General features: G+C 41.0%; 1 protein-coding gene across 1 annotated transcript; it reads right to left on the minus strand.

Annotated features, from left to right (window-relative positions):
- Positions 1–4,509: 4,509 nt before the first annotated feature.
- On the minus strand, positions 4,510–8,005 carry aar2 (AAR2 splicing factor). Its single transcript, XM_010751682.3, has 3 exons — positions 7,042–8,005; positions 6,718–6,947; positions 4,510–5,310 (listed from the first exon to the last, which is right to left on the minus strand). The coding sequence occupies exons 1-3, from the start codon at positions 7,811–7,813 to the stop codon at positions 5,143–5,145; spliced, it is 1,170 nt and encodes a 389-aa protein (XP_010749984.2). The 5' UTR covers positions 7,814–8,005; the 3' UTR covers positions 4,510–5,142.
- Positions 8,006–11,444: the final 3,439 nt, after the last annotated feature.

The raw sequence follows: 11,444 nt of genomic DNA on the forward strand, positions 1-11,444 counted from the left end.
GAACTTTCATGCTCGATTCTACACTGATGATTAAACAAATAATGTGTCAATGTCTTTCACTCACTAAGCTCTTGAAAATAATTATTTCTTGACCACTTTTTCTTTTCTGTTTCCTTTTAGGAAAAACAGGCAGTTTTGTCCATCCAAAAAGGAAGTTCATTAAATGTCTGCTTCTTTTTTTTCTTTTTCAGTTTTTCCACAAGAAAAAAACAAAAATAATCAGCACAAGCCAAGGCAAAGAAGCCAACTATTAAACTTTACAGCAGTCATTCCTAACCTGGGGTCAGTTGCTAGATAAATATGAGAAGGAAGGAAAGCAGAAAAACGTCTTTTTCTTGTAAATTACAGAAGAAAATGAGTCATTTTACTTCTTTTGGACTAAAAGTTAGCCTAATAAAATAAGTCGATTGAACTGGTCACAGCTGGTAGACAACCAATGATGAGTGGGTGCAAGAAGAAGACATCCAGGGAAGCAGAACACTGCCAATCTGCAATTCTTTCAAACAAGGTCCTAAAACACTGTAGTTCATTAACACACTGCTATGTATTTGGGAGCATTGCACTTCCAACCTGCTCTTGTTCCTTTTCAGATTGAAGACACTTTTTTTAAGTGGCTTTGGGCAAAATGTCAAATGAATGCAATCAAGACAAAGATGTTTTTGTCCAAAGCAACTTAGATTTTTTTTATTTTTTTTAATGCACACATCAGGGGCATTTTGGTGTCATGCTGACTGAAGGAGCAAGAGAGTTGTTTTTATATTTTAACATTAGGTATAAAAAAGAGAAAAACAACAGAAAAAAAACAAAGCCGTGTGTGTGAGATAGAGAAAGACAGAGAAAAGTCTGAATAATACATCAGAAATCTCTGAATTATTCACAAGGTGGAGGGTGTTCGTGCAGACCATAGAGGGTTAAGAGAAAAGAGGCAATATGAAAGTACAGAAAATTGATAGAAAGCAGAAAAAGGATAGAAGGAAACAAGAATGACTTTAATACCCAGTAGAAAAGAGTGAGTGATGAATGTTTTCATCCTCTTCTGTGCAGCATCTGAAAGGTCTGCTCATGGTTTCCCTCCTGCCCTTCCTCTCCACCATTCAGCGACTTCTCCCCAGGGTGTGGGGCTACCAGGAGGGGTTCTGCTTTCACCTCAAAACCTTCACACAGAGACACACAACTGTTCAAGAAAAATAAGGGGCTAGGAAGAGAAAGTTAGCGGTCTCTAAGGTTGTGTATGTGTGTGTATATTTGGGGTGCAGTGGTATTCAGATCCTTTCTGATGTGACAAGGTCTGCCAGAGTTCATGCACTGAGTGCCATAGCCAAAGGCAACACACACACACACACACACACACACACACACACACACACACACACACTAAAAATGGAAGTCAGAGATCAGTCATCTGATGGGCAGGTGGGGGAGAGTGAAAGATATCTGAAGGACTGGGAATAGGGGACCAGAGCTTTGCTGTAGTTTGTCTAAACCATGTTTGATTCAAAATGACTTGTCCAATGTTCATTCTCTCAAAGGATGATATACAGCACGAGCACAGACACTTTTATGAGCTCTGTGACATCAGTGAGACATGACAGTGGAGGTTATGTCTGTCTCTGTTGTGCTGCTGTGTTTCTGGGTGTGTGCTAATCACAGCATGTACTCATTTCACCTCTACAACTTTAGTTTGTTATCCTGAGACTTTTACTGGCCAGCTGTCGTGTCCTTATGCTGTACACGATCAGACACACAGACACTGACAGACACACATGCCTGCTGACCAGACCTCAAAGGTCTACCGCCTTGTTTTTAGCTCCTGCCTTTAATCACTTCAGCAGATCACTATAACAGACCATATTGTTCACACACTAGCACACACACTCTCCTTCTCTCCCCTGGTGTGTATGAAATTTCCAGGAGGGATTTTTAACTTTGTCCATTCGTCCTCTTTAAGCGCCCACCCACCCAATCGTCCATATGTCTGGGCACAAGAGCTCAAAGCGTGCATGCGCCTCACACTGCACACTTATACACGTCCTGGGAAAATGTACACGTGCCTGCCTCACATTTCGGGTCATGCGAGTCAGACATGTGAAGCCCCGCTGGTACTGCAGCAGAGAGGGGAATACAGAAGAATTGCAGCATGGTCATCAACACACATACTTCAGTGGGCTGATAAAGAAGGGAAAGTCCAAGACAAAAACAAACCTGATGTATGTGGACAAGGAACAGACTCCACACCACAGATGGACAAGTACAAATTTCTCATGGCTTCATAGTTTATCATCATAGTCATTTAATAGTTATCTAGAAAGTGAAAGTGTTTGTATTTTGGCACCTGAAATGTGAGAGTTTGAATTTTTAACTTCACCACAACTACAAACACGCTGCCAAATGTTTGTAATTATACATCTGCTGATGCAATCTGTACAAACCAGTAAAGAGGGGTCAGAGAGGTCCACTTCTGTAGCAACATCTTTCCCCACATGTAAGCTGAGGACACAGGCAAATACCAAAAAGCCCACTTTTTTTTGACAAGCTATTCATTATAATTATGCATCTTGCCATACATCAAAGTGATCATAGAAAGAAAGAGATTTCACGTCCAAGGCTGAAAGACAGACGACAGGCACAGAAGTGGCAGGAAAGAGGCAGAGCATTAGAAACCAAAACCTGTAATTAAAACTTCTATAAAAACAAAGTAATCTGAGAAATGCAGTGACACGGGACAATGCAAAAACAGGCTGAATGCCTCTCTCTCTATCTCTCACCATATTTAAAAACTTCCTCTTTAGAGGACAATAAAATCTAATTTACTCATTCATCGCACATGCTTGGGTGATCAGGAAAGCACTATAGGTCAATTAATAATTGAGAGCTTCAGTACACACATGATCAAACACCTGATTTGTTCAGTCAACAATAATTAATATTAAAACCAGAGTCAATGCTCGGTCAAGGTGTGACACACACACACACACACACACACGCACCACAATCATCCTTCTTGCTGCCGTGATGGGGGGGTGGGTGAGTGACTGGGAAAGAAACAGAGGGGCCTGTGTTTACACTGGCAGGGTGAGCAGCTTGTGAGCCCCGTGGAAATGGCCGGCTCCCATCTAATGGAGAGAAAGCTCTACCATGACTGACAGGGCCTGCTTGTCTTTGAGGTCCTTGACAATCAATGCAGTCCATTTCCCAGCGTGCTTTACTCCCCAGGGCGACCACACCAAACGAAACAAATAAGAGAGACTAAAAAGGAAAATGGTTGCCATACTAGGAACATGGCGAGAGTGCGTTCACTGAGGGTAAAGGGGTGTGTGCGGCATAGAGAAGCTGGACGTTTAATGAGTCGTCCGCCGACTTGCTGTATGTTGTAATTCCAGCTCTAATATAGGGGCTGGAATGCCAAGGACGTCCCTACAGTGTAATTTCTGAGACTTGTCTTCATTGACAATGTACAGTATTTCATCCCCAGAGAAGAAAATGAATCTACAAATAATTGGCGTACATTTCCTTCCATGTTGTGCTGATATGTTTCCACCATGTGTTCCAAGCCATTTTCTCCATCTAATTGCATTCAAAATGGAAAGTAACAACCAGTGCAGGGCCCCAGCGGTCTCAAAGAGGACCACAAATACTGATCTTCTTTTAAGATGTGCGTAAATTTTCAAACGGAGGGATTTCATCATAAAGCCTAGCATTACCATTCGTTTCACAATACCATCTGTCTTCTGGGAAGAGAATGGATTTTTTTTGTAGTGGCATTTGGATTTCCATCAACAGGCCCAGACTCTATTGATTCACATAATTACATTTATATACAGCAGCTTTAAGTGTTATAGATGGGTTCATGAATCCGGGACAGGTCAAAGTAGTGACGTCCAGCTGGAGAGCAAAAAAGGATCACGAAGGGCAGAGGAGGAATTAACGACTGAATGGACTGATGAACCAACAGGCCAACACAAGGCCTGTCCCATCTATCACTGTCAAAGTAGGGACATAGCTACACACACACACACACACAAATAATTGCATGTAATTGCATTATCCAGTTGATCCTGTTGCTGTCTGTACACCCCATACTTACTCCTCCACCTGTTATTTCTCACACATAATCTTTGTCAAGATAAAGAGGAAGCTTAGAGATAATTCCCATCCTGACAAGTCATGTTGTGCACAGAACCCACTGCCAATACTAACTAGACCCGGCTCTTCATTCTGTGTGAATGTACATTTGTTACAATGAAGATCATGAGGAAGATGTACAAACGTGTAAAAGATCTTTACAAAAAGCCCATGACCGCCATCTAGTGGAGCAGAAGCAGAAAGGCGACAGGTAGTGAAACATGCATTAAACATTCAATGGACTGCAATGAAAATCAAAAGTACTTTATTAAAAGGGAGTTGCATCCAATAAATCATAGAAAAGTCCTGCTGTCTTGTCATGTTTGACCAGTTTACAATGACAAAGCATGACTTTTGCAAACTGTGGCAACAAAAGGGATTCATTTTTTCTTTTTAAAAAGTATTATTTATTTGGTAATATATGAGGTACAGAAACACTACAGTCACACAAAACTATACTTTATGTTTTCTTCTAGAAAAATCTGTACATCTTTAATTCTCATACAGTTTGGTGACATTAAGGTTAGTCCTTAAGCATGGCCATTAATAAACTCACCAACTACAGCGAGGTTTAAAATATAAGGGGGGCTGATTTTGGCAACAAATGTGTTGAAATGTGGTTTCTAAATCTGTCAAGCAATGCAAACTTGCTCGCCGAACCTGGAGAACACCACCACCAGAGGGCACCACTGACATTTAGTATAACACAGCTCTACCATGACTGAACGCTCAAGTAGATTTAATAATGTGTTTGCCGTTTTCATAACAGTGTACAAACCGTGTACATATGTAAGAAGATGTTGTTCAACCCACATGCGACGAGTGTTAACTACTAGTGTTGCTAGAAGGAAGAGTGTGTGGTCGTTTGGAGGACTGTGGTACTGCAGTGCTCAGTGTTTTTACATTTCTTCAAGCCTTCTGAGAACATTTGGAGCTGATGTTAAATACTATACTTCACTCTCCTTCAGCGTCAGATTAATTTCTGTCCATTTCCCTGCTTACGGAGTCATAGTAGAGGTCTCAGTCCACTGTAACACCTTCGGGCAGCTCCACCACCACAGGTGCACAGTCGTCCAAGTCTGCATCAAAATCCCAGCGAAACTTCTTGGTGAGATGAGCTTTGAACTTCTCTGCTCTCTTACGTAGTGTGCTGTCGACACCAGGCCCGCTGGCAAACTGGAAGAAGTCCTGTGAGAAATTAAGTCAAAACAATGTAATGGTTTGTGACTGTAATCCTGAGCATCCTTGACAATAAATATATAATTTAGCCAATGTTTTGACACTGCTGTTGATTTGCTGTCATGGTTCAAGCATGTCCCCCTAGAACATTTTGGTCGCAACAATCAGGATCATGAACAAGATATTCATGACATAGATGTCACATGGGAAATGATTCATCTTTAAAAAGGTGGAATAGAGTCATGTGGGACCCTTTTTTTACTGTTGTAGCTTGAACTTATAATGCAAAAAACAAAACAAATGGGAGAGTTGTCAGCTTTCAACAGAATTTGTTATGAAAAACAAACTTTAAATCAATACGTCAAAGTGGCAGCCTGAAGACTAGAGAAGACTGGAGGCTTGCCCGTCCCTCATCACCACCTCCCTGAAACTGTTTATTCCAGATGTGAATGCCTTCCAGAAAAGGGACGGGCAAGGGAGCAACTCTGGTTAAAGCTGTCTTAGATAAATTAAGTTTTGTTGGGGGAAAAAACAACTCATTATATAATTCCAAATCAAGGGTTTGTAAAAATCCACTTTCAAGGTACCTAAACAAAACATTTCCAGACTCTCCAAGCCTTCATCATCATATCTACTCTGTTCATATTAACTCTGATTGTATGTTTTGATCATAATTATTTAATGCTTGCTAATTTCCACAGTAGAGGCATCAACAGAGGTTTTTTTTCTAGTTATGAATGAATGATGAGTGAACACACCAGAATACAACAAACAGATATGACAACAGGATTTGTTTCGTTTCAAATATGAAATGATTTTTGGTTGAGTGCTCGTGTTTGCAGATCGTGTTGAAAAGAACATATTAGAAATATGTTCTTTTCGACACGATTGAAAACATAATAACGGTTAAAATAAAGCTTTTTCAAAGTATAAAGGCTTTATACAAACCCTGTGCAACAACTAAAATTAATGTTTATATTTTTAATATCCTTTGACCAACCTCCCTGGGAGTTCATAACCAGTTAACTCAGTTAAGGTCCGGTCCAGGTCTCTCAAATATTGGAGGAAATAACTTATTATCTCCAAAAAGTAGGACGACATTGTCAGAAATTCAGGACAGGTAGGACCAACTTAATACTTCTGAGACACGTGATAAATAAGAACCGTAAAATAAGAGGACTTGACTTGAGTTATTTTTTCTAAATGTTGAGATGTGACAGTAAAAATTCAGTAGATTATAAACTACTGTAATGTTATTTAGACTATGAAAAGCTCAGAAAGAATGGTGAGCCTGTGCTTCCTAACAAGGCTTCTAGTGACAGACACGATTGTCTCCACGCATCTTTCATTTTTTTGTATTTCAGGATCATGTTTATCTCAGTGTATATGGAAAAATAACTGAAGCTGTGCATCTACCTGCAGCGTGGTGGTGAGGAAGTTGTTCTGAGACACGATGTCCACGAAGAAGTCGGGCGGGATTTCTCCTAGCTGGTGGTAAAGCACGGCGATGAGCCCCAGGTAGAGCTCCTTGCGCGTTCGCATCGCCTCCTCTGATCGACACAGCAGTGCCAGGAGACATTTCCAGTGCTCGAAGCCCTCGTATACATTTCCAATCAGGAAACACACAAAGGCAAACTGCAGCTCACCTGAGAGGGGGAAGAAATGTAGGCAGTGTTTTTAATGTGTAAATATAACTGGGTTGCATGTAGATGATCTAAAAGGAGTACATCTAACACATACCCAGCAGGTTGAGAGGCTGCAGCTCATGGTTCTTCGCCAGCACAGTCTCCAGGGCGTAGCTGAAGTCCAGACTGCACTGGGTGATCTCGGCCGGTGTGGCTCCAGGAGGGTAGGTCTTCTTAGGGATAACAGAGAAGCGCAGCTCAGTCCCCTCCCTCAGCTTCATCCTGGGGAGCCTGGCGAGTCCCTCTTTCATGCTCTGACAGGCTGTGTCATTCCTCGGCTGCTCTGCCCTGTCTTTGGTGTGCTTCAGCTGGAGCTCGGGGATGACGTCACTGAAGGCGCAGATGCGGCCTGACAGAGGCTGCAGGTTGTTCGCCACCTCCTCGCTCAGGCGGTCAGTGAGGGACACCCACTTCCTCATCACCTCATACGGATAGGGCCCAAGGAAAGCATCCAGATCTCGTAAATTTGCCCTGATCCGGCTCACCTCCTCTTCATTCTGGGAGGCGGAGAAGTCCAGATCCTCTTCTTTGGGATCCCAGTTGGCCAACAGGATCTCTTTGGGTTTGAGGGTGATGAAGAGCCCGGTCTTGGGGCCAATTTCTCCTCCACAGCTGGGCTTGTTGACCGAGCAGTAGTGGAGGAAGTGCAGACCCGGGGGGATCATCTTCACACCCTTGAAGCGGGGACCGACCTGCCAACTCTTGCAGTCAATGCCCAGCTCTGTGCCCTGAGGAACACCGAGCAGCACCAGGAAAGCTCCCTCCTCAAACAGCCTGCGAGCAACATCTGGATCCATGTCTGCGGCACCGCCACCGCTGCTGGCCATGCCTGCTCTGCGGACGTAAACCGACGGACTGGAAACCACAAGGCGACACAGCAGCTACACCAAACTCAGAGCAATGTCGATTTACCGCCACGGTGCCTCGTGCAGCTTGTTGACGTTTCGCATCGTTACGAGCTCGTTTGGGTCGAGGCTGCGTAACATAAATTCCGCTCCGGACTGAAAACGGTGCTGCATTAGAAGAGTTCCGCTTGTCTTTCAACTTCAACTTTATTTATTTATTTATATATATATTTTTAAACACTTTTTTTTTTTTGTTATTTCAAATAAAATAACCACAGAAAAAACAATAACTTTATTTATTCATATAGCACCTTTCATACAGAACTGTAGCCCAAAGTGCTTCACAGAGCAGAGTAAAAACAGAAATAGACAACAAGTAACAGTTCTTAAGGCAACAGAGCAGTTGCATGAAAAACTAGAGATTAGAAGAATAGTAAAAAGAAAAAAAATTACAACAACGAAAAAAATAAGGAGAAAAATTCAGACCTATAGGGCAAAAGGCAGAATTTAAGAACAGTTGCAGTAAGACCTGTACAGTGAATAAGCAGCAGAGATAAAAGGACCTACAAACTCAGCAGTGAATGGCGAGGCACCTTAGGTAAAAGCAGGACAATAAGGACTATATCTACTCAAAGATATTGTTGTTGTTTATCTCGAGTGTGGCTGTCGTTTTTACCTCAAAAGATATGATTAACTTGATTATTATGTTATATCAATACAACATAATTGTCTCTTCTCTGTGGTTGTCCCCAAATGGTGGAGTGACCTACCAACGGCTACAAGAACAGCAACAACCCTTTCTACCTTTAAAAAACTTGTAAAAACCTTTCTGTTTCGAGAATAACAAAACTAACAAAACTAACAACTATTCTGTGCTCCTTTACACCTTTCTCAGCTCATGTCCTCCTCTGTAAGTCGCTTTGGATAAAAGCGTCTGCTAAATGCAATGTAATGTAATGTAATAATATAATGTTTTTTCAAGGTATCTCTTTGCAATGATTCATTGAAAGTAGCAACCAGTAAACGAAGTTCAAGTGTGACATCAACTCTAATTCGATTTTTATTTATGTTTTTAATATTATTTGTATTTTTAAATTTAAAATGACCACCCCTTATTTGTTGCCATGGTAATCGGCTAATCTTCTTCCTGGTGTCCAGGAAGATTAAACGTCCATATTAAACGTAAAAGACATGACACATTATATTATAATCATTAATTGCATTATTTATACAGAGAAATGATTATCAAAAATTACACAGCCAATGGTGGTAGTTTGCTAAATCTGTACAGATGATGCTTAAAAAGAATGACAGTTATACAATTTATATGAATGGAAACACAAATATTAAATAAAAAACCAACAACATTTTCCTATCTATTCATTCTGTCATCTGCATTCTAATAAATGCCCCAGCATATCAGTTCTTTATCATATAATATTACTTTTCTCTTGATGATGATGATGATGATGATGATGATAACAGTACCAAGAGTAGAAATCAGGCATTTTAAAAAGTCTGTTTTTATTATAATGAATATACTCCAACATAAAACATAACTGACAGATAGACATTAATGTGTATGATAACATATCAAAGACAAACATGGTTGTTACAACAAGAGGGACCTTAGAAAATGTGCATATTCTGAATGTATTTGGATGCATTGTAGCTTATCTGTGGTTATTACAAAATAAAAAAAATTAAAAGGGACATGTAAAGTTTGGTATAGTTTTAAGACACAAAACACTGAGAACTTGACAACAGTAAACATTCATGACATTGCCATGGGTCATTGGTCGTGTATTATCCTCTGTTTGATGCAGTGAACTGTCTGGAAGTTTACCTGATGTCTTCATGAGAAAGTAGCACAGGAACCAGGAAGACACATTTCCTACTTTGAGATCATATAGACACTCCGAAGTTTCTGCCAACAAGTAATCAGTGCCTTGATAACTTTGATTAACCTGATCCTCTTTCTCTTCTTTCCTCGAACTTTCTTGACAGCTGAACAAGACACTCTCTTCCCCTGAAAGCAAATAACCAGAGGAAGTATGTTTATGCATTAAAATGTTTGATTTTCTCACCAAATTGAAGAATACAGCTCTCTATAGTAATTATTCTCACCAGATAATCAGGGCTGCAGTTATGAATGATGAGCCGCTCCATGCTGTCTAGTGGCTTTTCCAGGTCGGACCTCTGCTTGCCACCTCTGTGACACCGCATCTGCTGTGTCATACTATAAATGGAAACCAGGATGCGACGTGCCTGCCGTTGGACAGTAGCCCAGAAAGTGAGGAAAATGAAACTTAATTTAAGTTAGACAAATCAGGCTCATCTGTGGGTGGCACAGTACAACTAATTTAAGTTACACTTCATATTTCCCTTGGACGAATTCTTCTTTTGCATTTACCAAATCTGCAATTTAAGATAATCACACCGGCAGATTATGTGACAGATTTTTATAAAACACAATATAACAGTATCAGGATAAATTAAGACTGTTCGGAAACATTACTACCCTGTCCATGGTGCTGAAAGTGCACATACTTCCATGGTATTTACCTTTGGTGAGGGACAGGGGTCTCTCTCTTTGGAGGAAATGATTGAGCCGGTCAAATTCTGCAAAAGAACAACAAAATATAATACGATGTTTGCCACTGAAAAGAGGGGACATCCAAGCATTGCTGCCACATGATTAATTGCAGCGTTAAATTAGTCAAATAAATTCATTAATTGAGCCAATAAACAAAAAAAATAAAACATTTCTATATCAAAGTCACACATGAAGTTCACATAATAGCAAAGATATATCTGTAAGAAAGAACTCATACCAGATTATGCAGCTCAACCAAGATGACCTCTCTATAGGAGCCCAGGATTTCTTTATAGTTACATCTACGTTTACCGCAGGAGGAGGCCAGCAAGAGAACCACCAGGACACTACGGAGTGGAGATCCGGTCAGACACTATGAAAGATAGAGGTAACATGTATTATGTATAGAGTACACTCTAGATTAACAGTGAGAAAAACACCATGGATCAATGTACAGTTGGCTGGGACGCACAGTGCGCCACAGCGTGTGCGTAAAAGCATCCATAGATTTGCAGCAGGTTGTACTACATGTCATCATAACGAATGCGAACACGGTTCTGTTTAAAGCACAGAGGTGTATATAGTAGACCTAAAACGGCTCATCTGTTGCGTAAATACGCACCAGGTGTTAAAACCACACATACCATTTATCATGTCCTACTGCAGGATCCTCAGACGAGCAAAGCCATCTCTATCAGAAGCAGGGAGATCCAAGGAATCACTCCTCATCCGACCGCGGTCATTGTCTCTAAACACTTTCTTTACCCACTATTTTTACACTCCCTCTGGTGAATAGGTTAACGCTGTGGCGGGGTAACTTCCGATGTGGTGTTACGTGATTTCCAACATCACTAGTCACTGCTGATCCAATTTCCTTCCCGGTCATGGATTGCTGACGCCGAGCTTATGATTTCACCAAACTCCAGTCCGATCAAGTCGAGGAAAACGTCTGCAATCAATCACGTCTTCATCCTTTCGGTTTCGATGGGAAGAAGCGATACAGAGGAGTGGTGTGAA

This window comes from Larimichthys crocea, chromosome XV (genome assembly GCF_000972845.2).
Source record: "Larimichthys crocea isolate SSNF chromosome XV, L_crocea_2.0, whole genome shotgun sequence".
NCBI classification, from domain to species: Eukaryota; Metazoa; Chordata; class Actinopteri; family Sciaenidae; genus Larimichthys; species Larimichthys crocea.